Source organism: Euprymna scolopes, chromosome 8 (assembly GCF_053919585.1).
Source record: "Euprymna scolopes isolate OS-2025 chromosome 8, ASM5391958v1, whole genome shotgun sequence".
NCBI classification, from domain to species: domain Eukaryota; kingdom Metazoa; phylum Mollusca; class Cephalopoda; order Sepiida; family Sepiolidae; genus Euprymna; species Euprymna scolopes.
Window position 1 is genome coordinate 87,895,512 of NC_136489.1, and position 27,176 is coordinate 87,922,687.

General features: G+C 34.6%; 1 protein-coding gene across 1 annotated transcript in view; it reads left to right on the forward strand.

The window, feature by feature from the left end:
* The first annotated feature begins 13,012 nt into the window (after positions 1-13,012).
* Positions 13,013-27,176, forward strand: part of LOC145284054 (failed axon connections homolog) — a 30,928-nt gene continuing 16,764 nt past the window's right edge. The window contains exons 1-3 of the mRNA XM_080133132.1: positions 13,013-13,059; positions 16,280-16,421; positions 21,878-22,074. Coding sequence (XP_079989258.1) covers positions 16,335-16,421; positions 21,878-22,074 — 284 coding nt within the window. The 5' untranslated portion in view covers positions 13,013-13,059; positions 16,280-16,334. The remainder of the gene's footprint in view (positions 13,060-16,279; positions 16,422-21,877; positions 22,075-27,176) is intronic.

The following is a 27,176-nucleotide window of genomic DNA, read 5'->3' on the forward strand; positions in this document are numbered from 1 at the left end:
ACACAAACATAAAAAAGAAGCCAAAATGATCAACAGGAAGAAAGCAATGTGGAGAAAACAGAATATTGGAAATGTAACTGACAGGGAGAGGCTAAAAAAGAAATATGGAGAACTGGACCCAAAAATAAAAGCAAAAGAAGCGAGATTGAGACGATATAGATATAAATCTGAACAATGCAAACAAAACAGAACATTTGAAACTAATGAAACCCAATTCTACAAAAATGTGAACGAAGGAAAAACAAAAACAGAACAACCAAATCCGACAGAAACAAAACTCTACTGGAGTAAAATATGGGAAGAGCGACGAGATCACAATAGAAATGCCGAGTGGCTGAAAGACATGAAAGAGGAGTTACAACAAATAGAAGAAGGAACAGTGAATGAATTCAGCAAGGAAACCCTAAAGAAAAACATAGGCAAACTGGAGAGCACTAGGGCACGACGGGATACATGCATACTGGTTCAAAAAATTCACAACCTTACACGAAAGGCTAGCCTAAAACCTGAGAAGATGTATACAGGAAGCAAACGTACCAGACTGGATGACAAAAGGTAGGACCACACTGCTACAGAAGAACACGGTGAAAGGAACCGTCCCTAGCAACTATAGGCCAATCACGTGCTTACCCAGTATTTGGAAGATACTGACAGCGCAACTGAGGGAACAAATCTACCAGTCTCGAGGAGCAGGAAGGATTCCAAAAACGGAAAAGGAGAAATACATGACCTGTTATATATAGATCAAAAGATCATAAAGGAAGTAAAAAGGAGGACAAAGAATTTAACCATGGCATGGATCGACTACAAAAAAGCGTACGACAGGATCTCCCAAGCATGGATAATAGAATGCCTAAAAATGTATAAAATATCAAGCGGGATCACCAACGTAATAGAAAATGCAATGGAAACATGGAGACTGGAATTGACAGCTGATGGACAACACATCACAGAAATTAACATACAAAGAGGCATCTTCCAAGGAGACTAACTATCACCATTACTGTTCATCATAGCCATGATGCCATTGAACAGTATTCTGAGTAAGTGCCAAGCCGGATACAAGTTCTCCAATACAGAGGAAAAATGAATCCCCTGATGTACATGGACGATCTGAAACTTTTTGCAAGGACCGAAAAGGAACTAGAGACACTAATCAACACTACCAGAATCTTCAGCTAAGATATCCAAATGGAATTTGGAATGGAAAAGTGCGCACAATTAGTTATAAGAAAGGGAAAACTGGAAATGACAGAAGTCATGGAACTACCCAACCAAACAGGAATGAGGGCACTAGGGGAACAAGACGACTATAAATACTTGGGAATTCTGGAAGTGGACACCATCAGAGCAACAGAAATGAAAGAGAAAATTAGAAAGGAATACCTCAGGAGAACAAGAAAACACCTAAAAACGAAATTATATAGCAGAAACCTAATAAAAGGTATAAATACATGGGCAGTATCACTAGTAAGATACTCTGGACCGTTTATAGAGTGGACAAAAGAAGAACTGAGACAACTCGACCAGAAAACGAGTAAACTCATGACCATGCATAATGCACTACACTCAAAGGACGATACTGACAGACTCTATGTGAAAAGGAAAGACGGCAGGAGAGGACTGATCTGTATAGAAGACTAGGTGAAGGACATGAAAAAAAGACTAGAAAAATACATAATGCAAAACACTGAAAGGATAATTATGGCAGCAAGAGACAATGAAAAAAAACCCCAACAAAACAGAAAACAGAGAGACAAACGACAAAACGAGAAAAGAGAAATGGAAAGAGAAACAACTCCACGGAAGATTCATAAGAATGACAAAAGATGAGAATAACGAAAACACCTGGACATGGATGCGAAAACGACATATAAACCGAGAAACAGAATCTCTAATAACTGCAACGCAAGATAGCTCGGTAAGAACCAACCATATCAAAGCAAGGATCGATAAAACACAAGAAAACAGCAAACGCAGACTATGTTGACAGAGAGACGAAACGATAAAGCATATAGTAAGTGAATGCAGCAAACTGGCCCAAAAGGAATACAAACACAGGCATGACCGAGTGGGGAGGGCGGTTCACTGGGAATTATGCAAACGACTGCATTTTGAGCGTACAGATAAATGGTACAAGCATAAACCCGCAACAACACTCGAAAACGAGAACCACAAAATCCTATGGGCCATGGACATACTGATGGACAAATCCACCCAAGCAAGATGTTGTAATAATTAACAACAAACCCACCTAAGCAAGATGTCTTAATAATTAACAATAAAGAAAAATCCTGTCAAATTGTAGACTTTGCTGTCCCAGCTGACCACAGGGTGACTATGAAAGAAAAGGAGAAACGAAGCAAATACACAGAGCTAGCCAGAGAGTTAAAAGGGATTTGGATGGTGAAGAAAATCAAAATAGTACCGATAATAGTAGGAGCACTAGGAACAATTTCGAAAAACTTCGAAAAAAGAATGACAGAAATTGGAATCAGAGGAATAACTGCAAAAATACAACGCTTAACCATAATGAAAACGGTTGAAATATTAAGGAAAACCCTAGAATGTGGGGAATAACTCAAGACAATATAACAAAAAAGCGTTACAGGGAATGAGGAACGCCGAAGCTGCATATCTACAAGTTCTACACCAACATCATGCATCCCCCCATTCTCTCATCACCGTCCCCCCTCATAGAAAAGTGATACCAAAGAGCCGAGAAGGGTCAAGGAGGATCGAAAGACCGAGGAGAGAGCGCTGGCCAGATCTCCGCTGGACAAGTGCGAAGAGAACTGGGATCGTGGGGAGGCTTAGTGCCACTCAAATTCCAGTACAAACCAATGCCCATTACCAGCGAGAAATCAACGGCATGAGGCTGTTGCGATAACGCAAATTTATTTGAAAATGCTATCGAAGGAGGTGGAGAGAGCTGGACGTCTGGGGACTTGTCACTCAGCTTCCAGAGAACACCACAGGTCTCCAAACCGATCGTTTGTTGACTTGTGTGAAAGCTCCATGTGAGCCAATAATAATAATAACAACGAAATACCCAGTTCTTATGTACAACATGAAAAGAAAGTTGAATGTTAGGAAAACCTCCATGATTCCAGTAATGATAGGAACAACCGGACCCATGAAAAATAATGTCAAAAACTACCTGGCAATATACCCGGTGAATCAAGTGCCAGAGCGATGTAAACAATTGCATTTAAAGGGACGGTTAGGATCTTTAAAAGATCTCTCGGTTGGAATGTATGAGATAGGGGGCGAATGTCTGGCATCCGTTCCCATGTAAAATAAAATAATAAGAAAACTTAAAAAAAAAGTATCTCATTATCATAGGAATAGTGAGATTTATCTAAGCTCATATGTACGCCAACTAGTTATCAGGGAGATTTTTGATGGAAAACAACTTATCAAGTTGTAAAAGAAAATAATTGTGAGCCGACAATCTATAATAATCTATGAGAGCAACAGTTCACCTTCAGTAAATGCATTTAACAGATGTTTTGTTTCCGATGACCTCTGATCTTTGCGATTACAAGCGTAAAGAGAAGATATCACCTCATATATGGACTTAAAGGATATATATATATATATATATATATATATATATATATATATATATATATATATATATATACCGCTTCTCTGGGGAAAAAATACTCATTATTATGCTCATCTAGAAAACATATATATATATATATATATTAAAATAACATGTAAATATCCACAATCTTGTTTTCTATTAGTTTTAAGAATATACACAATAAGCCGTTCCCTACACCTTTGTATTTTACACTCAAACTTAATAAACATAATACGCCTTTTTTCACTTTCGTTTATAAGACACGAGTTATTTAGTTTTTAGTTTAGTATAATTATGGTTGTTTTTATTATTACCACATGACGAAACAGACTTGTAGAAGAATATCCTTAAATCAATTAATTTACATATATATTTATGTATGATTACTTCATTGAATCACATAAATTAATATACGAAGATATAATTTCATGCGAAAATTCATTAGTATTTACTTCAACAGTGCTCAATATATAGGTAGAGCTACGTAGGAGGTTATGAAAATATTTATGGCAATTAAGCTACACAGAATATTCCGCTTATGCCTGGCAAATTCTCACGAGAACGAAATATTCTGCGTTTTATTCTCGTGAAATATTCTGTGTAGCTTAATTGCCATATATATTTTCATAACTTACTCCATATATATATATATATATATATATATATATATATATATATATATATATATATATATATATACATGGTGCCCCCTCCCCCCAAAAAAAAACGCGCTCCAACTCTAATTAGCCCCTGTTTCTTAGTGTTTTGTCCGAATGAAATGAAACTTTGGTCATAACTAGTTTATTAAATTCAAAACATCACATCAAAACACTAGGGTCTTTGGCTTTTTTTTCTCCGTTCTACAGCATATGTTCTAGATGACGTCCATTTTGCTTTTTTTTTTTGGACACCCTCTCTCTCTCTCTCTCTCTCTCTCTATATATATATATATATATATATATATATATATATATATATATATATATATACAGTTTAGTTGAAGAGACCACCATTTATTCGTGATTGTTATTTTTGTCTTCAAGTTCGTCAGCAAAAATCTAAAATCATAAGTGACAATGCCGAAAAACAAACTCTTTTATTTCAAGAATTCAACTATCAAACACATTACATTTCAACAGTAACGAAAACTATAAGGACCTGGTCATGACTCCTAACGACCCCAGTAAGAATTAAAAAAGAGACAAGCTAAAAACCTCTTATGTAGTAAAATTAACGCTTACGTTATAGATATTGAAAAATAAATAACGTCTCATGATAATATTAACGAAAAGTTTACTGTTTTACGACAACAAAAATTGTTGGCTGCTTAATGCCTAAGCAAAATTCCCATTGAAACTGATTCATTTTAAACTAGCTTAACAGCGTCCCAGCCTTACACAGGAATGGGAAGTAACCCAAGAAATTCCATTTTGCAAAGTAAGAATAACGGTTATCAGCAACAAAAAGTCTTTATTTAAATATACAATTACTTTCAATATTCTCTTTCTCTTTTCGTCTGTATGTTCTTTGGGGGACATCTTGGTTTACAATTATGGTAATATTAAGAGAGAGAATGTCTTGTTATGCAAGATACAAATAATAAAATTAAACAATGACAATGAAATACATTACAAATTAAATATCGTAAGAATATTGCGTGTAAAAAATAGATTAATTCGAGAAAGTTAATGCTGAGTCTAAATAATCCGTCGCTGATATATATATATATATATATATATATATATATATATATATATATATATATATATATATATATATATATATATATATATATATATATATAAAATGAAAATTACAATTGAATTTACCAAAATGATCCAAGATGGTAAAATTAAAGTAAATTATAAATATTAAAGAATTAATATTTATTAAATTATCTCAGCCAGATATAAAAGCTCGATAAAACCAAATAGGAAATAGAGCTTATAATATGAGCAAACAGTTAATAAAATAAGTTTTAAAAAAACACTTTGAAATAAGTTAAAAACATATTTAATCTGAAAAGGAAACACTAGATAAATGGATAGTCCTTAATCCGCAGAGTTTCGAAGAAATACTCTCCTTCTCATCAGAGGGTAGGAATTAGCAAAATGCGGGATCGGATTTTGCATGCAGAAGTATTTGATGAAACAACAAGTAAGTCAAAGATCTTACTTGAAAACAAAATAAGTTAAGCAGAGGGAATATGGTAAAGAAAAAGGTTTAATTAATATTTACTTTTGCATTCTCTAGCAAATTACTCAGCCAATTTTGGGTCTAAACATTTGAAATTTTACATAAAGATTATTCAGACATGCAACAAGCATTTCAATAAGTGTTGGGGCGAAAATTTACCTGCAAAAAGGTCAAAGAAGAAAGAATTGATCTTTGCAGATGCTACCAAACTCCTCCGCCAATTTTGGGTCTAAACACTTGAAATTTTAGATATACGTAACTTGGACATGGGTCAAACATTTTTTTTATTTAAAACTAAAATAATAAATGTTAAAGGGTTAAAATTGGGGTCGAAGTTTAAAAAAAAATACCTCTATAGTCTCTACCAAACTACTCAGACAATTTTTGGTCTAAACATTTGAAATTTTACTTGAAAGGGTATTCACACATAGGGCAAGTTATGAACAGTAAAAGGGCTCGAACAAAGTCGAGCAGAAACGCAAGTAGCAAGTCTACAGACTGAGATTTGGGAAAATCTTTCTAATCAGCTTTCGGCCAGTAATTTGGCTGTCAAGGGGTCAAAGTTCAACGATTTGACCTTTGAAAACTCTACCAAACTCCTGCGTCAATTTTATGTCTAGACACTTGAAATTTTAAATGTAGGTTACTTGGACATGAGAACAAACATTTTAATACATATATACATATGCCTATGAAGTTATTAAAGTACGGGGCTGCACTAAAAAAATAATTATGACAGCCCCTTTAAGAAATACGTTTCTTATCGTTGAGCACTTTCTGTTGAATTAAAAGTCGGTCAATTTAGCTCTTATGCGTAGATCATCGTATAACGATTTGATCATTGTCTGTCTGACGTAATGAACATTTAAATTAAAATGTTTAAAATTCAACGCTATTTCACACGATTAATGGTAGCCGAATGGATACGGCCTCCGCTAATCGAGCCAGAAATGTCTCGTGTCGCGGGGTTCGAATCGTTCGACTGGTAGTAATCGTGACACCCTGCACTGAAGAATCCCGAAAGGATGAAACACTAGTGTCTGTAGGTATTTAATTATTATAGTAAAAAAATAATAAATATATATATATATATATATATATATATGAGAAAATAACATGGCTGATGAGAGCCTAACATTATTTACGATTTACTATTAACTGGTCCCCTTTATATTAGGCTTGAAACCGACGGTACCAATGTTTTTCTGACCTTCTGTACAATTTTAAATAAATAAATATTAAGCTCTTATATCGAAAAGGGTTTTTTCTTTGTAATTGAGCACTTTATTCTAATTCTTTCCCCCAAAACAGTAAACAAATACATATATATATATATATATATATATATATATATATATATATATAATATTAAAAGTCTACGTATGCTTCTAGGATAGTGATTTAAAAGTCATGGGTTTTTTTTTGAAGCATGAAAAACGATGTTACTTTTTATATTTAATATTTTTATTGTTATTTTTTATATTTTAAGCGGACCTTCGCTCTTGGTCACAAAAAAGTATCGAAATGAAAAAGAAAAGGAACACTGTTGAAAGAACTGGAGATTTGTAGCGTGGACAGTGTTCATTCCTAACAATCATGTTCGAAAAAGTCCACGTGAATCATTTTAGCCGTTTGTGGAAGAAGATTGTGTTATTTAATTTTTTTTAATGTTGCAACGTAAAAAGCGTTTAATTCAAGTGGCAAAAATGAGACGCAATTGATTTAACTATGTATAATGGAATAGAAATGGAATTGTTAAACGGTAAAAATACTGTAATTATTCGTTATGAATAATAATGATGATAAAACTACTAAAGAGAGCAAAGTTAGAGACAATGTTGGCTTTTTTAATGGCAAGTAAAAACTACTACTACTACTACTACTACTACTACTACTAATAATAATAATAATAAAACTACTGAAGAGGGCTGAGTTAGAAACAATGTCGGCTTTTTTAATGGTGAGTAAATTCCGTTTCTCCCTCAATAAAGATGGGACGAACATAGATAAATAAATAAATAAATAAATAAATAAATAATAATAATAATAATAATAATAATAATAATAATAATAATAATAAATGACGATATTGACAGACTCTACGTAAAAAGGAAAGACGGCGGGAGGGGACTGATCTATATAGAAGGCTGTGTGAAGGGCACAACAAAAGAACTAGAAAAATACATAATGCAAAACACTGAAAGGATAATTATGGCAGTGAGAGACACTGAAAAACAAAAAACAACAAAACAGAAAACAGAGAGACAAACGATAAAACGAGAAAATAGAAATGGGAAGAGAAACAACTCCACGGAAGATTCATAAGAATGACAAAAGATGAGAATAACGAAAACACCTGGACATGGATGCGAAAACGACATATAAACCGAGAAACTGAATCTATAATAATGCAGCACAAAATAACTCGATAAGAACTAACCATATCAAAGCAAGGATCGATAAAACACAAGAAAAAAGGCAAATGCAGACTCTGTGGACAAAGAGACGAAACGATAAATCATATAGTAAGTGAATGCAGCAAACTGGCCCAAAAGGAATACAAAAACAGGCATTGATTGAGATTGACGGACTGACTTCCTCATCTTGGTTGTTACTGTCACAACGTTTCGGCCGTTTTGCCCTCCGGCCTTCGTCAGGTGAACGGTTTGTTGGGAGTCTCGAACCCAACCCTTTATTATTATTACGGGGGCACCGTGTTCGGACTCCAGCTTGGCTTTGGGACATAGTTGCTGATTCTCTGTTTTTCAATGTTACTTTTTCACTGCCTTCGTTCAGGATTGAACTCAGCACCTTTGGGTAACTGTAAACTTTGATACAACGTCTAGGACCACTCGGCCATTCATCCAACGGTCTGCCTACCATACATACGAGGCATCTCCGAAAAGATTCAGAGAATATGCGCCCCCTACAACATCAGGACGGTATTCAAAAGCGAGTCAACACTCAGACGACACCTGGTACGAGTGAAGCCCCGTATGGATGAGAACATGACCAAAAACTGCATATACTCCATCCCATGCAGTTGCAGAAAGGTTTACAAGGGTGAAACATGCCGCCCCCTTAAAGTAAGGGTGGAAGAACACCGAAAAGCGGTAACTAAAGGGGAGACGGAAAAATCGGGTATAGCCAACCATGTCTGGATGGAGAGGGGGGATGATCGCCCCCTATGGGATGAAGTAAAAATAATAAACAGAGAGACCCACTGGAAAGTGAGAAAACTTAAAGAAACTAGGAACAATTCCGAAAAACTTCGAAAAAAGAATGTCAGAAATTGGAATCAGAGGAATAACTACAAAAGTACAACGACTAACGATAATGAAAACGACTGAAATATTAAGGAAAACCCTTGAATGCGGAGAATAATACAAGAATAAGCGTTACAGGGAATGAAGACCACCGAAACTGCATATTTACAAGTTCTACACCCCCCATCATCCATCCCCCATTTGTTTCATCACCGATCCCCCTCCACAAAAAAGTGATACCAAAGGGCCGAGAAGGGTCAAGAAGGACTGAAAGACCGAAAAGCAAGCGCCAACCAGACCTTGGCTGGACAAACGCAAAGAGAACTGGGACCTTGGGGAGGCTGAGTACCACTCAAATTCCAGTATAAACTACCAGCGAGAAATCAATGGTAAGCGGCTGTTGCGATAATGCAAATTCATTTGCAAATGCTATCGAAGGAGGTGGAGAGAGCTGGACGTCTGGGGAGACTTGTTGTCACTCAGCTTCCAGAGAAAACCCACAGGTTTCCAATCAGATCGTTTTTTGACTTGTGTGAAAGCTCCATGTGAGCCAATAATAATAATAATAATAATAATAATAATAATAATAATAATAAAATCAATAAAATTAATAATAGTTAATAATGAAATGAGAATACAAATAGTCTCGGTCCTGATGGAAAATTGTCTCAGTCTCGAAGGAATTCTCATACATAGACCGAGGATAATATCAGAGCAGTTAAACAACTAGTCAGCAGTTTTAACAACTAGTCTTTTACTTTTCCATTTTTAAGCTTAACCATATTACTTTTCATGCTCACATTTTTCTATTGTAATCCATTATTTTTCTAGGCTTCTAGTAAATTCACTTGTTCTTTATTTAATTTCAGTTTTTTTGTTTTCTTTGCCCCCCATAAACTTGAAATACACATAAGTAATAACAATGTACGGAACTCGTCTGCTTTTAATAAAATCCCCCTGATTATCTCCCTTTCATTCTTTCACTCTCTCTGTTTCACTGGTTGCTCTTTTTTTTACGCAAGCACGGTGAATTGTTAGCAACAGTAGTCACTGAAGTGAGGTGGTTGCTATGGAAACCAGTCATAAAAACCATCGCTCACCTCCTTACGTTTTTTACGATTTTGAACAACAGGAAATTCATCATAACTTTTGTTTTATTGAACGAAAATTGAACATTTTTTTCACAATATAGTTGAGAAGGCGATCCATAAGCTGTAATAATTGTTTGAAATTTGATCGAAAAATGAGTGAGCCGTGAAGCTTTGAAGCAGTTTTAAATCACTAAAACTATCACTTAACCATATATTCAAACACTACCGTGTTTGAATTATATTACGATGTTAAACTGTCTCTCCCCCTCTCTCTCTCTTTATATATATATATATATATATATATATATAGAGAGAGAGAGAGAGAGAGAGAAAGAGAGAAAGAAAGAGGGAAAAAACTAGAGAGACTGAATCATAACTGATTAATTCATTAGTTTAATAACTAAAATGGTATTAATCAAATATTTTCTTTACCGATTCAAGTAAGAGCGAGATAGATAGATAGATAGATAGATACGTACATAGATAGATATATATATAGATAGATAGATAAAGAGAGAGAGAGAGAGAGAAAGAGAGAGAGAGAGATACTGGGGGAAGAAGCGGTGAAATAATAAATAAGTTTATTGTGTAAAAAAGTGTTAATTTTTGCCTTTAATTTCTTGGAAAGAAAAAATACCAAATATAGTGCGCGTAATATAACGACTGTTTTTTAATTGTATTTTTATGTCAAGATATAATCGATCATTTAATCATATGTAATGTCTTTGAAACTGGGAAGATTTTTTACGACGAGAGAAAATAAAGTAAAACAAAATCCGTCAAATTTTCCAAGATACTGAATTCAAAGTAAATGTAATTTGTAGTAATGAATGCATTAACTATGATTCATGGTATTTTACCATGAATCGTAGGTGTATGGGTTAACATAATTGCAGTAATGTATCTGTTTATTATTTGTGATTGTTTTGTTTATCATAATTATTTGGATGAAATAATTTCAGCCGTGTTCGGATAATTATTATTTGTAATTGTATATGATAGGCTTGTAACTGCGAAATAGTTGATAAGACAGCAATGGTCGGCCAAACATGTCATCAATTAAATGAATATTGTTAAGTCGAGAGCATAAATTGTCGTCGAGTTACGAACTCGTAATTTAGATTTTCGTAATAGTAACGCATTGTAAAGTCAGTGTTGAAATAGTCAAAATGCAAGGTGTGTTGTTTTCATGTAATCTGTTTCATTCAGTACAAGAAGACATGTTGAATACGATCGGAAGTATTCTGTAATTCATTCTGATATTCTGAAAAATGACTAAAAGTATAACGAATAGCTAGATGTATATACTGAAAACCAAGCATAGGATAATTCGTTATTCTGCGAATAAATGCATGGAATATATTTTAATGAGATAGAGCGCCTATTATTTAGGTTCGAAATCGGTTCTAGTATGTTATAAGTGATTGGGAGATGCAACAGAAATAATGACGAATGTGCGAAAATAAGTATATTTATTATTATTATAACACGGTGACGTGAATGATGTGATAGGACTTAATAGATAAAGGCTGAAACTGTTTGCTACTATTGGATAGAAAAGCGCAATCGAGAGAGACATATTGTTCAGATTAAATGTAAGAATTTTAAGCCATGGATGAAATGTATGCATGGTTTCGCAGAACACGTTTTAGGAAGTGCAGTTAGCAATGAGTGCGAAAAACTTGTTGAGAAAATGTCTAGTTCCTTTCCAATTTGAACTGCATAGAAAGGAGAATATAAGGATAATTTTATTATAATAGATTGCATTAGTTATATTAATTAAACTCGGGTTACTATATTTACTCATAGTTGCTTAAGAAATTGCGAACGTATATATTTTTCAACATCTTATATATATATATATATATATATATATATATATATATATATATATATATATATATATATTCGACAGAGCACGATTTCTTCCATTATGACGATTAGCTTAAAATCATTAAAAGTTTAAAAAATGTTGGGCTCATAAATCAGACACGCAGCAAGATCAGTTGGGTACAACAAGGCCGTCGTCTAAAGAATAGTGCAGTGGAAAGAGTTGGTGGGGCTGATACTAGTAAAGGTAGATAAACGACATCGCCGTGTGAACTGGAATTTAAATGATTGCTCACCCATAGCAAGAACTGGAAAAAAAAAACTCGTATTACGCTCATCAAAACAGGACCCCTGTGGGCCCTGTGACTAAGATAAGTTCCATTACTACTAATACTACTACTGCTACTGATAATAATAAAAGTAGTGGTTGGAGAAGGAGGAAAAGTAAAGGGGGGAGCTTTTCAGTATGGTGGCGATTACGAAATGGCCGAAACTCGATGAATATTTTAGATGCGCATTGATAAGAAAACAGTGGTTTTATCTGAAAACATATGTTTCGATTCCCTAATTTATCCACCTAGTTTTGTGTTTTGTTTCGCACGATCACCACTTATCATAGACATATATATATATATATATATATATATATATATATATATATATATATATGTATGTATGTATATACATGATACACTAACAAACACGCAGACATATATTTGGACATGCATAAATGTTCATGTGTATGGACATCTATATTTTGAGGATTTTTATGCAAATGCGTGTATGTATGTATATATGAACAAACGCACATGCATACACATATACGTACACATATATATATGTTCGTGTGTGTATTCCTACTTGCAGATGGATGCATCAGATAGCAATAACTTACGTAAAACTACGATATTTATAGACACATGTTGTCACACACACACACACACACACACACACACACACACACACACACACACACACATATATATATATGATTAGTTTCCTGAAGTTTTTTCATAATTTTCAAAATGTTGGGAATGATATGTTTATCACTGCTTTTATTTTTGCTGATTTATTTTATCTACGTGTAAGTAATCTATTTTTTTATATTTAAAATTCTTTTTATTCGATTAATAAGCATATTACATTGGTGTAGTGTATATAATCGATATTAATTAAATATTCAGGTCTTTATAGTGAATTAGATATTGGATATGTCGGAAATTAATACATTTTTATTATTATGACTTAGAATGGGTGTTTTGTACCAAATTGATGGATGAATGTGGTTAAATCTGTGTTCATTTTTTTTTCCATTAAATACTAATCCCTAGTAATCCCTTACTGTGCATTTTACAGGAATGCACAGTTACTATAATACTTAGTTCGCTGCATCTCATAATAAAAAAAGAGTCGTATAAAATTTCAGTAAGAACGGCCCAGTAGTTTCCGCGGAAAAGTTCAATGGACAGACAGGTAAATAGACAGACAGACTAAGAGAAATATTATATACATTATGACCATTTTAAATGTCTTCAATAAATTTCTTCAAAATTTGTTTAAAAGGACAAAGCATAAAACATTGACATCGTTTATACTAGCACAAACATATGCAATCACATAATATTATTGGTATATCACCCAATAAAAAGGAGAAGCTAATGCCTGTAAGGATAGTGCCATGACGTCAGAACAGGTACACTAGCCTCGTCGCCCACTTAACTATAAAAAGAATAGAGTTTGTAATGTCTGTGAGGCTGGTATCATAAGGAACCAACGATTAATCTACATTGCGTCAAAAGAGGAGATAATGCATGGAAGGATGGTGTCATGGCAGTAAAACAGATACTACACTATCCCCTGAAATGAGTATTAAAATATAATGGAATACTACAATTAATAGAAGCAATTTTATATCTTTATCTTGCGACTTCTGTGTTATCGGATGAGGTTGTCTAAAGATACCACCTTCCTAACTTAAATGCACCAAACATTGATACTATTGCTTTTTTCTGATCTTTTTGCAAAACTCAGTCATATTCTGCAAAATAAAACATAAAGCCATAAATTTTCTCTACAAAACAACAAAACCAAACCAAACATAATGAAAATAATATTTTAAAATATATAATACAAATACCTGAAGCATAAAAGTTCTTTTCAAAAATTACTGGATTCAATATTAATCAACAGAAACGGGTGGGTATACCATAAAAGAAAACAAGCAAGCCAAAATCCGTGAGTAAATATTTAAAGATGTAAAATATTTGCATCATAAAACATTTTTCCAAAAATTAATGGTTTCGACATTAAATAACCTGAAAAGGGTTGATATACTGTAAAACAAAACAACTAAACCAAACACCATGAACGCATATTTGTAACATATAGCATGCTTGAAACTTCAAATCTATTCAGTTTTAGATTTTCGAATTCGGCATTGAATAACCCGACAAAGGGTTGATGTGCCGTAAAACAAAGCAACAGCAAAAAAAAAAAAAAGCTTGAAACAGTTACCAAATCTCAACTAGTAATAAATATGAGAGTTTTATTTGTTTCCTATTTGCAAAAGGGTGGGACATAAATTCATTCATTCAGTCAGAATCCCCGAAGAAGCATTATGAAAGGATACATAAATAGCGAAGAATGGACCAGTTGGAATTCCGCAAATAGAGATACCTCAGGCGAATAGAAATAAACAAGTAGGTAATGTGTAGAAGGATGGCCTCCTAGGACTCAATCGGACCACAGCTGATTAAGGCAAAATGCTCGAACTGCCCCTCTAAACTTAAATTAAATTTTAAAATCATTACATGCCAATCTTATTAATACAAACGTAATGCTATGCATCTCATCCGGTTTTGTTTACCATTAAGTGCAACCAACTCGACGTTGCCCAGGATTCGTTACGTTCAAATTTACGTTGTAAAACTCAATGTCTGTGTGTATGTCTGTGTGATATTTTCGTGTTTCCTATAGAAAGAAAGTTTGGATGATGTAAAATCTAAAAGGGTATTCTTTTGCAAAACTTACTTGGAAGACAATTTTAATGAAATATTTTATAATATGTATAAAATTATCCGGAAGAGGCAATAGAAGTGGTCCTGGATTTCTACGTTACTTTCTATATGCCGAATATCTAGGTACTGCCACTTTTAAGTGATCCATGGGTTTCAGAGTCTCCTTAAATTTTTAAATACGTATATTGTATAATTATATACAATACCTCGTCTTACTGCCACAAGTTAAAAGAAGTTTTCATTTTGTCCTCTGTAAAATTTACATCAAACGGAATTTTTATGAACACAGTTTATTTCACAGATCGTTCTACATATGAAACGCATTGCCATAGGACTGCTTCCGTATATGCTATAACGTTGTCCTCTTCAAATCTAATGCCATAAACTGTAACTAGACGAGACCCCACAACAAAATGACTTGGGTTGAAAATATAGACCGCAAGAATACATATCAAATAAAAAACAACAATAACAACAAAAAGTCTTCGTTAAAGAGAAGCATAGAACACAACTATTTTCTAGACAACGTAGTTGATTTTATAAACAAACTGGCAGAGTTATCCTGAGCTTCCAGGGTTGCGATATCATTTGCAGCAGTATAATAAGGATTTTGGAGTAACTTTTATAGTTACGTTTATACATTGCATGAAGTGGGGTCTGTCCATTTTGTCTTAACAATATTAAAATAAACCATAGCTCATTACTTAATACAGTTATGTAAAGTATACTTTTAATTCATGGGAATATTTTATTTCCGAGGTTCTCTCCCCTTATGTTTTAGCCTTAAAATAAATCAAGCATCGTTCACTACGCTCCCTATAAATATATATATGTTTCGAATTTCATAAATACCTGCCCAGTATTTGTTGAATTCATGTTTAAATTAATACTGCTAATGTAAATTAGTAAATAACTAATTAGTATACACGTAAATAGCAGGTTAAGTCATTAATAATGTAAGCGGTTCACTAGTTTTGAATATCTCCTCGCCAGAGTTCTAGGCGGTGTAAGTTTCGAATGCCTCATCACTCGTGTGATTGCCTTGCAGGCCGGTACTGAACACACAGTTTTATGCTTAACAAAAAGTGTGTTAGCAAAAATATGTTATGGATGTGCTCGCTATGATTCTAGACTAGTATTACTACGACTCGCTATTCAATAACCTGTTAAATGTAACTATTTTTATAATAACTGGTAAGTCAGTTATTCCCAAAATAGTTATAGATGATTACTACATAACAAATATACATATCACTTTTAAAGTCCTATTTCTATTTTATTTTTCAGAACCTACTTGAAAAAGGGGCCGGAAATTCCGTCAAACACTGTCCTGTTGTATCAAATGGGAAGAGGCCCTACCGCGCCAAGTGTATCACCCTTTCCTCTGAAACTCGAGACATACTTAAGGATGGCAAAGATCCCTTACATGGTAATATCATATACGCCGCGTGGGTTGATGTTTATTTATTTTTATGAGTTGATGTTTTTGATCATGGGTTGGTAGTAAAAAGATATTAGGTATAGATCATATATGTTTAACAAAATCGTGTTGTTACAGTGTTGCAAAAATTGCTGTAACGTTTTTTGTAGATATTTTACAATATTTCTATAATGTTGAAAACTATGTTATGCATTAAGACTCTGCACTGGAAGGTAGAGATTATGTCAATTAGAATGAATTTCAAGAGTATTTCATTAAGTACATGTCAGGACGGCCCGAGGAGGATTGAAATAGGCCCAGTTCGCCTAACGAGTTAGTCAATAGCTTCCTATACAAAACACACTTGAAGCAGGTGTAAAATTGTTAAATGAAAATTGCATCACGTGTTTGACACCAAGTTCTTGAAGTAGCTGATCAAGGCGTACCAACGATATAATAATCTAAGAGAAGTTACCTCGGGACTTGTTCGTTTGTTGACCATATTTAAGCTAATTAAGAAATGTAAGTAATAAAGAACTAATTTTAGTCTATCATTTAGAAAGAAAAAAGTTTAGTCTCTCTCCCTTTCTTCCCAATAAAACCTTTAAACTGCCCACACGTTTCCTTACACGGGTTTTATTCGTCCTGAGTAAACAGCCGATCACAGCCACCAGACGATGCAACAATGCAAGGAACTGCCACATAGAAAAGGCAACGATCAAAAGATGAAGATCAGACCGTATGTAAAAAAAAAAAGATTTTTATTAATTGATTTCTTTGCTTGATCGCTTACTAGTAATAACCCACGAATGTAGAGTGAGTACGCGTTTGTTGTCAAACGTATGTACTTCCATCCACTAGCGTCGTTTAACATTTTATTGTTTATTGAGAATGTTAAATGCTGCCTTTTAAAGTCTAAGTCATACACGGTCGTCTATCAGTAATGACTGATTTCGCTGTAGGTCTCAGAAACTTAAGTATTTTTTAATAGAGACTGTCTCATCCTTGAATGCAACGTTGGCGACAAAAAACATTGCAAACTAGATAATTTGACATAAAAATATATGTGATATAAACGCTTAGAATCAACCAATTAAAACCCTTCCAGCAATCCTACGTCTTGTATTTAAAGTATTCACCAAAATAGATTCCGTTTGCAACTCTTCATACAATCAACCAAAATAGTAATCTAAACTAATAAAAGAAAACCAAATAGTAAAAAGAAAAACAAGAATAATATAAACTCATTTTTCATCACTTTGAATTCTTAGACAATAACAAGAATATTTGCATAATTATAAAAGAATGGTCGTAATAGTTCCACAGAATAATACATTTATAGATGATACAGGAATGTGCAATCTTCATTTAAATCAGGGATTCCCTCTTATCTTTTAATGGAAAATTTCCATTAGTAGTTGAGTGAGATCTATATGTCCCTGCAGTTACGTCACAGGCAGGAAGTCGCTAATCTGTCGTGACGAGTGAAAAGAAAAAAGAGCTATTGATTTTTAGATAGTTGCTTCCCCCATATACGATGTGTTAAAGATATTAAATGTATATAAACATATAATATCTAAAATATTACTCTAAAATATTTTTCAAAAATATTTTTAAGCTTTTAGTGAAAATACGCTGCTCTTTATTTAGATATACGAACGTTGTCATTAAAAATAAGACGCCTGTAGCAGGAAAGATGGTGAGAGGAAACAAATTACTTAAGCAAAAGTGACAAGCAATTAGAAATTATTCAATGATTATCCAAAGTTAGAATTGCCAGATGATGAACCCAGCAAGAGAAGCCATGTCTGGCTCCATTAGCATGGACCTAAACCATTCGGCCACCGTTAACCGCGAGAAATATTGTTGAAATTTGAACATTTACTTTTTAAATGTTCATTAACGTCTGTCAGAGTGATTTAATCATTATATGATGATTTGCGCATACGAGTTAAATTGACTGACTTTTTATTTCAACTGAAAGTGCTCAACGATAAGAAATGAGTTTCTTTGTCATAATTGTTTACCATAATAATTGTTATATATATATATATATATATATATATATATATATATATATATATGTATATATATATATATTATTATTATTATTATTATTATTATTATTATTATTATTATTATTATTATTATTATTCATGTATTTATTTTTGATACCACAGACACCACTATTTCATGCTTTCGCAATCGCGAGTACAGAAAGTGACGTTTGCCGATGGTCGAACGATTCGAACCCAACAACGAAGCCACCTTTGGCTCCACTGGAACTAAATGCGAGGCCACCGTCATCCGCCACAGAATAAAGGGAATTTTTTAAATTAATAAAGCTTAACGTTAATCCTTTTTTTTTTTAAATTTAATTTTTTACATAGGAGTCACCACTTGAGGTCACTCGAAGATAGGAGTTATAGAGTGTAGAGTAATCGATGGGATAATATTGTAGTAATCGTTAGTAATAGAAATTTAGTAAATTGGATTACTTAAGGGGGCGGTTTATCAAGAATTTGTTTATGCTGGACTTGAAAACAACAAGTTGTAGTCAGCTGGGGAGCAGGCAAATGGAAGAAAGTTCCAGATGCGTGCAGTTCTAAGAAAGAAGCTTTGTTAATCGAATCTACGTTTTGATTTAGGTACAGATAAGGAGTGGGGAAAATCATTGACAGTGGTTTCAGCTAGACGGGTGTTTTTCGTGAAAAAATGGTGAGGGAGGACCAGAGATTGGAGCTCAGACGAGCACTTGTCATGGAAATAACGATAAAACAAATACAGGCTTGCAACGTCTCTTCTGTGGGAAAGAGGTGGCAGGGAAGAGAAAAGAGCATCCCCCACTAAGCCACGAAGTCTATTTTGTACTACGTCAAGGCAGGTTAGGCTGTTTTTAGAAGCTCCTGTCCAGATGTGGCAACAGTACTCCATCCTTGGACGTACTTGGCTTTTATATAGATAGAGAATTGCATCGGCAGTGAGATATCAACTGGAGAGATAGAAGGATCCCACCATTTTCCAGCGACCTTGGCAACAGATTTGATGTACGTGTTCCATTTCAGATCAGGAGTAACGGTCAAGCCCAGAAGCTAGTAAAAATATGGAGCTTCCCCAAGACGAGAGCCATCCATTTCGATTGATGCCAGATGGGGATCAGAGTATTGATGATGTAAAGATAGAAGCTTGGTTTTAGATGCATTATTTAGTGACACGAAGTCGCGATCTCGCGACAAGCCCAGCTGACCGACTTTTTAAAAATTTCCCAAACAGTGCTTAGTATTTAAGAATTTATTTTTAAAAAAGGCGAAATAATTATACATTAGAAATAATATTTTATGGGACGATTAATCGGAATCAGAGTTGGAAATCAGAAAAATCAGAACATTTTAAAGTTTCGGAATCGGAAAAATTTGAATCTAATTTCCGCTTCCAAAACTTCTTTTAATTTTTTATTGGCAATAAAAATCGAAACAAACACAAATATATTTCTTATTTAGTCGATGTTCATTTACAACATAAGACTAAAGCCCAAAGAATCGGTTATAAACCCCATTTCCAGAGTTTCATTTATTACTTTTAGTGATGTCAGTGAATGTTGATCGGTTCATTTTTTCTGTATGGAAAAATTCAATGACGCATCTTTTCTTCTGATGTACGTCCATGACAGAGGTTGCTTTCTGAAAGTCTCACACCGTCAATATCAGCAGAAGAATGGAACTTTTAGCTCATGTATGCATAAGCTCAATCATCATAACAATTCAATTTGCAATCCCAACTGATCTATTCGGGCGGAATAAAGAGTAGGAGTTATTGATTTTGCAATGTTCCTCGTAATACACTCCATTAACAAAAAAAAAATTGTTAAATTGATCTAGTATTTTTTATGTGTCTTCCAGTTCCAACAGGTTTTCCTCGATATAGCTTTAAACTGTTCATTGGTAGTGAGCTCCATTTTTGGAGCTTTGAGGAACATACTCACCCATTAATATGGCAGTTTCGGTAACAAGTAAAAGAAGTTTTTTTCAGATAGGGTGTTTTTTTTTTTTAGAGGCGTTGAACAATTCTTTTCTTTTATTTCAGATTTGAAACATTTTTTAATAAAACTATTTTTCTCTGGTTTATTTCAATTTAAAGTTTGCTGTCTCTAAAAAACACCCCTCTACATACGTAAGGGTGTTCATACGCGTTTGTCACAGCCACTTGCCTTCATCGTCGTCGTAGTTGTTACTAAGAAACACATTTCTTTTCATGAAGATAGTAAACGTTCGCCGAGTTTTTATAAATGGTTTTATTTAAATAGAACTGACGCAAGGAGAGAGATAGACTAATATTATCTTAACTAATGATTTACTTTTTAACTTTCTATCTTAACTGATATGAGTGGCGCAAACGGACAAATACATCGAAATAACATTCGTCTTAGATTATTTCTACATTATTGGCCGTGTCTGGTATGCAGGCTTCCGTGGAGAAACTGATCTTAAAAGCTTCTATCCGCTAGAAAATGTGACGTCATTTTACATTGTTACTTTGTTTTGTCTACAGCGTTTGATCTCTCTCTCCTGCCCCAACTTTACATCTTTCATTTATATCTAAAACGATTTTGTTTTGTTGACCTAGTTTATGTATGGCCCTTGTCAAAATATGCACTACCTAACTTAATCGCAATTAACGTAGGGTTACTAATATGTAAGACGAATGTCCATTACTCGCACGTCCACATTGACACAAAGTGAGATTTATCAAATATGTCGTTAAGTTGAAATTAACATTTTGCATTTCAACTTGCCGAAATCTATACGCGTTATTCATTCATCCAGACAAAGATTTTACTCATTATAAATCATTCTTGGCGTATGATTACTATTTCCTGTTAAATTTCAGTTGTTATGTGACCAGTATTTTAAGAGTTTATCGGTTAAATATTTACACACAGACATACGCATACATCTACTGCTTTATTTATATTAGGTAATTCATTTCATTTTCACTAAGTTGAAAGTACGAAACACTCAAATCGGACTATTTTATCTATACTCACGGCAACAACGTTTTATTCATAAGCAGCAGTTCTTTTCTTTTTTTCTTTTATCATCACCAACAAAACTCCCAAGAGCGCCTCAAATTTAAATGATCGCTCTCGCCTCGTTCTCACATGTTTTTTTTAGGTTCACGTGACACTTCAGAGAGCGCATGCCGATAGTGGTCATTTATTTCTATGTCTCTCTGCAACGTACACATTCACGTACAAATAATACATTTAAAGCAGACATAAATTTTTCAAGATGTTGTGAAGTTGAGACATGAAAAATATGTATAGATTTAGCATGAAGTAACCCGGAAAACATTAATATACTGTCAAAGAAAGAAATCGCACGAACGCATATTTCTGAGACGCAGATTTTGTGTTCATTTTATTTTATTTAAATTTTGAAAAGAAAAATTGTAATTTTCCTTTGTAGAATGATCACAGTGTGACCTTCTCCCACAAGGGCAAAATTCCATGGATGACTTATAACGGCAAGAACGTCGCTGATTCGCAGTTCTGTATTGAATATTTAAATAAGAAACTCGGATTAAATCTCAACAAACATGTAAGTGACATAGATTTAGCCATTGGTCGGGCTTTTCAGAAGATGTCAGAAGAAGAACTGTATTGGTAAGTACTTGACGAATAATATTATCTCTATTTCTTTCTTCTTCTCACTAGGTCCAACTCTCTATCTCAACGAATTACTCTTTGATAGTTATTACTGATAGATGTTACGCCGTGAATTCAATCCCCCTCTTGCATGACTGAACCTTCGAATATGTCACTGTAACAAAACTGATTGCAAATTCTTTAGATTGCGGAATTGGCGGAAAACAGCAGTCAGAGCATAGTCGGCCTGCTGGCAACACAGGATGTCGCATTTAATTTTCGAGTGTTATTTTTATCGCTTAATACATAGATTGAATGAACGCATCTTATTCTTGACTTAGACGCTGATGTTATATATATATATATATATATATATATATATATATATATATTACATAATATACGTAATTACGTAATATATTATGTAATTACGTATAGTAATTACGTAATATATATATATATATAGATATAGAAATGATCTTTATATATATATATATATATAAAGAGAGAGAGAGTGAGAGAGAGAGAGTGAGAGTATGTCAACTAATATTTTCTGCGTATACACGCCTGAAACACAACTATGTATTATTATTCATCGGGCTACTGTTCTCATCTTGAGTGTGATTTTCACAACGTTTCGGTCGATATAACCTCCGACCTTCTTTAGGTTTATCTTGTCGAACTCGGGAATGTTTCTGTCGAACTCGGGAATTTGGACAGAATTTCGAGCGGAACCCTTTATTTACTTCACGGGGGTAGCGTGTTCTTGTTCCGTCAGCCATGACTGGATAGGAGTCCTAAGTAATTCACAAATGTATTTTTCGGTCGCCCACACTGAGGATTGAACCTTCAACCTTCAGGAGAATATTACTTTTACAATTGATTTTTCCCAGTACTCTAACCACTGCGCCACGGTTCCTTGCGGACTTTGATTTCGACAGATACACCTGAAGAAGGTCGGAGGTTATATCGGTCGAAACGTAGTGAAAATCACACGCAAGATGAGAGCAGTAGTTCGATGAATAATAATACAAATAACACTCTAACAATCCTCATCTCAAAAATTCAGAAACATGATAACAAAACGGTTTGAACAAATTCGCTGTAAGCCAAAAGACGAACACAAGTGCGCAATGAAAGTTACTGCTACTACGATTAGTTTAGTTTTAGTTTTTAGCGTAAAATGTACCGTCCATTTATCTAAACTGGTTGAAATATGCTTGGGAATGAGCTAAAGTTGTCAATTTGTAAATGAAAGGCGTATATATTTTCGTACAGATTGCTTTTGTCATTTATTTGCTTTCTGTGCACTGTCTATATGTTTGTTATACCATGTCATGACAAAATATTGCCCGATTTTACACGCTTGGCCTCGTTGCTATAGTAACGTACCCGGTTAAACTTCTATTATCTCGTGCGGCGAGGAGATTGACGAACGCAATATACGTTTCTGCAGCTACAACGAATTAATTATAAAGTTTCAAAACAAGACTCCCTAAAATTCTCCACCATTATACTGAGTTTCAAATAAAAATTGCTTTTGCTGTTAGCATTTAAAAGTGTAAATATGAGGCGACTTCAATATGTTTCCAGACTTTTTTTTGTTCGGGCATTTAAAAATGTCGTAGATTCTTGAAAATTCAGTATGTTATTGCTACACATCTTATGAGATGGCTGACCAATTTTTATGACTTCAGGTTCAAATGAACAGCTACAGCAGAAATTGGAATACACAAAACTAAAGTCTGATTATCACTGCGGGTGAATTTCAAAAATGCAGTCAGGACAATGAGATTATGTTTTAAGCTTGGAAAAAAGTCACAGAAACGTATGGAATGTTTTAGACTGCTTTTGGATCATCGGTTTCTGGGTGGCAGAAGAGATTCGAGGAAGACAGGGAGTTTGTGAGGGATGATGAAAGGTGTGGGAGAAGTAAGAAAGTCAGAACACCAGAATATATGGATAGGGATCGTCGTGTGTCTATAGAAACAATAAGTGCACAAGTTGATGTCAATATGGGAACTGTAAACGCAATTATTTATGAAGAACTGAAGATTCGGAAGATTTGTGGGGAGTTTGTCCCAAGGCTGCTTATTGGAGATCAGAAAGAAAGACGTTGTTATGACAGAAGGTAGATGATTGACCTGATCAATTCAGATTTCGCAGTTATTCATGCTCTGGTGACCTGTGATGAAAGCTGGATTACCTGTTATGAACCAGAGATCAAAAATAAGAGTACCCAGTGGGAGCATGCTGGCGCTCCATAACCCAAGAAGGCCGGACATAGGAAATCTACCCAGAAACTTATGATGTTTCCTTTTTATGACAGCACGGATATGATCTACATGCACCTGGTTCCTAATGGACAGACAGTCAACAAGGAATACTTCGTGGAGGTTTTAAGGATGTTAGGGTAGAGATTCCGTCGAAAGACGCCTTCTTCAAATCGAGCCAGTGGCATTTCCACCAGGTCAATACACAACTCTATTCTTGTCACACACTATTTGACCAAGATGGGCATCAAGACAGTTCCTCACCCTCCCTATAGTCCCGACCTTGCTCCCTGTGACTTTTGGTTGTTCCCTCGTCTCAAGGAAAACCTTAGAGGCTGTCATGAGCCAATTGAGGGGATGAAAGAGGCTGTGACAAAGGTCATTGACACGGTCACACAAATGGACTTCCATAGGGCTTTCAAGGAGTTGTTGGAATAGTACCACAAATGCATTGCAAACGGAGGAGATTACTTCGAAAGGGACTATTGTTTCATTTGTGTACTATAAATAAAAGTTCCCATACCATAAAAGTCTGACAACTTATTGAAAACATCTCGTATTTTTGTATGGATTGCTTTTGTAATTTATTTATTCGCGAGGCATCATTTTACAAGACTCTTTTCGCAATAGATGAACAATAAACGCGACAGTAATTATAATTTCAACCGAATCACTCATGCTTGCAACAAACATGAAAAGTAAATGAGAAAGTTTTTGAAAAACAAATTTAGAAACTATCTTGTTATGTATATTTTAGTTTCATATGGTAAGAAAATGTTAGATTTTTTTGAGGTGGGGTTATTAGTTATTTAAAACGTAAAGTCTCGAAAGGTTTCATGTTATTGAGCATTTAATCGCAAGATGTAATTTAAAAGATTAATGTTATTTAGATTTCCGCTGTATTTATTTACGGTGTAATGGGTTAAAGTATAAGGACTTCCCCACGTACAAAAAGCAATGGCCAAAAATAAAACAATTGAATTAATTTGAAGAAAACTATTAAAACATGTATTAAATAATACCACGAATATCTAACAAACGCATCCTCATATATATATATATATATATATATATATATATATATATATATATATATATATATATATGTGTGTGTGTGTGTGTGTGATTGCTGCATCTTACACAGGAGTTGTGATTTAAGGTTATTGACGTAGCCAGCTTTTGACAGAAGTACTCGTTCACAAATGTCGCATTTTCAGCTCTGTGTCATGATTAAGACCATCAAATTAACCTTTGCGAAGCTCTCGCTTCAGATTGATGTGGTCCTGCATTCTTTTCTCTAGAGCATCACAACTTTCAGGTACAAGCTTTCGTCACTTCGGCCTTGGCAGAGTAAGGTCTTTCCATATGTCGATGTTCATTTGCAGAATGTTCTTTATACAGCCCCGAACCTCTTCCTAGGCGTATGTTGAGGGCGTTTGCCATTTTTCAGCTCCCCATAAAGATTTGTTTCGACAGCCTGCAATCTTTCATTCGAACCACATGGCCAACCCAACGCATGTGAGATATGATTACGAGGGTCTCAATACTAGAGTAACATGCTCTCACAAGGACCTAAGTGTCGGGTACTTGTGCTTGCCACTTGATGTCTCAAGCATTTTTGGCGAAATCGTTCAATCCATTGATACAATATCCATGTCTCCGATGAATACAATAGTGTGGTTAGCACAGAGGTCTTGTAAACGCAGATCCTTGTCCTGTCTGTGCTGTTACGGTCAGACCACACTCTATTCTCTAACTTTCTAAAAGCTACAGCGGCATTTTGAATTCGTCTGTGGATCTCAGTATCAAGATTAACAGAGAACTACCAAGGTAGACAAACGAATCGACTACTCCTAGCCTAGCACCACAGACTATGATATTCGGTTCCATGTATGACTGGCCAGGTGCAGGAGTGAACATCACCTTTGTTTTAGACAGACAGTGCACGAGTCAACAAAGCGATCCATTATATGCTGCATATCAGCCTCAGTGTTCGACAAAAAAAAAAAAAAACAGCACCGTCTGCATACAGTAGCTCCTTAACTAAGACATGATGCAGCTTGGTTCTAACATTAAACTATCTAAGACTAAAAATGTGACCGGTGGTTCTAAACCTTAACATGACACCCTTATCACAATCTTGAAACGCATGAGCAAGTAGGTCAGCAAAAATATAGAGAACAGAGTAGACACAGGAATATCATCTTGTTAACTGGAATTTCATCAGATAATTTTCCCTTAAAGCACACTAGAGCTTTCACATCAAATGCTTTGGTAAGATCCACAAACACTTGATACAGCAGCATCTGCTGCTGAATACATTTCTCCTGGACTTGCCGAGCCGAAAATCATATCCATAGTCCCTATGCTAGATCTAAAGCCACTCTGTGACCCTAGAATAGTATTAAGACAAACACCTTTCAGTAATCTGTTTAATAGAAGTTGTGTAAGAACTTTCCCATTAGCTTTCAACAGCGTGGTAGTGGTCACACACATTCTTTTGTCTCTTTCCTTTAAACAGTGTCACCAAGACATCATCAATCTAATCCCGTAGAACAGGAGCACCTGCCCAGATATTAACAGAACCAAGGATAGCATCAGCAATATTCACACTTCCAATCTTAAGAAGTTCCACCGGAGAACCATCTAAACCAGGTGCCTTGTCACCACTGACTTTTGCTATAGCCAACTGAACCTCATCCAGACGAGGTAAACGATCCATTCTGAATACGACATCATATTGTGGTAGGCTATCAATTGCATCAATATCCACTGCTGAGGAATTGTAAAACCCATCAGTAAAATGCTCCTGCCATCTTTTAAAATATTTTCTGGATCCTTAATGAC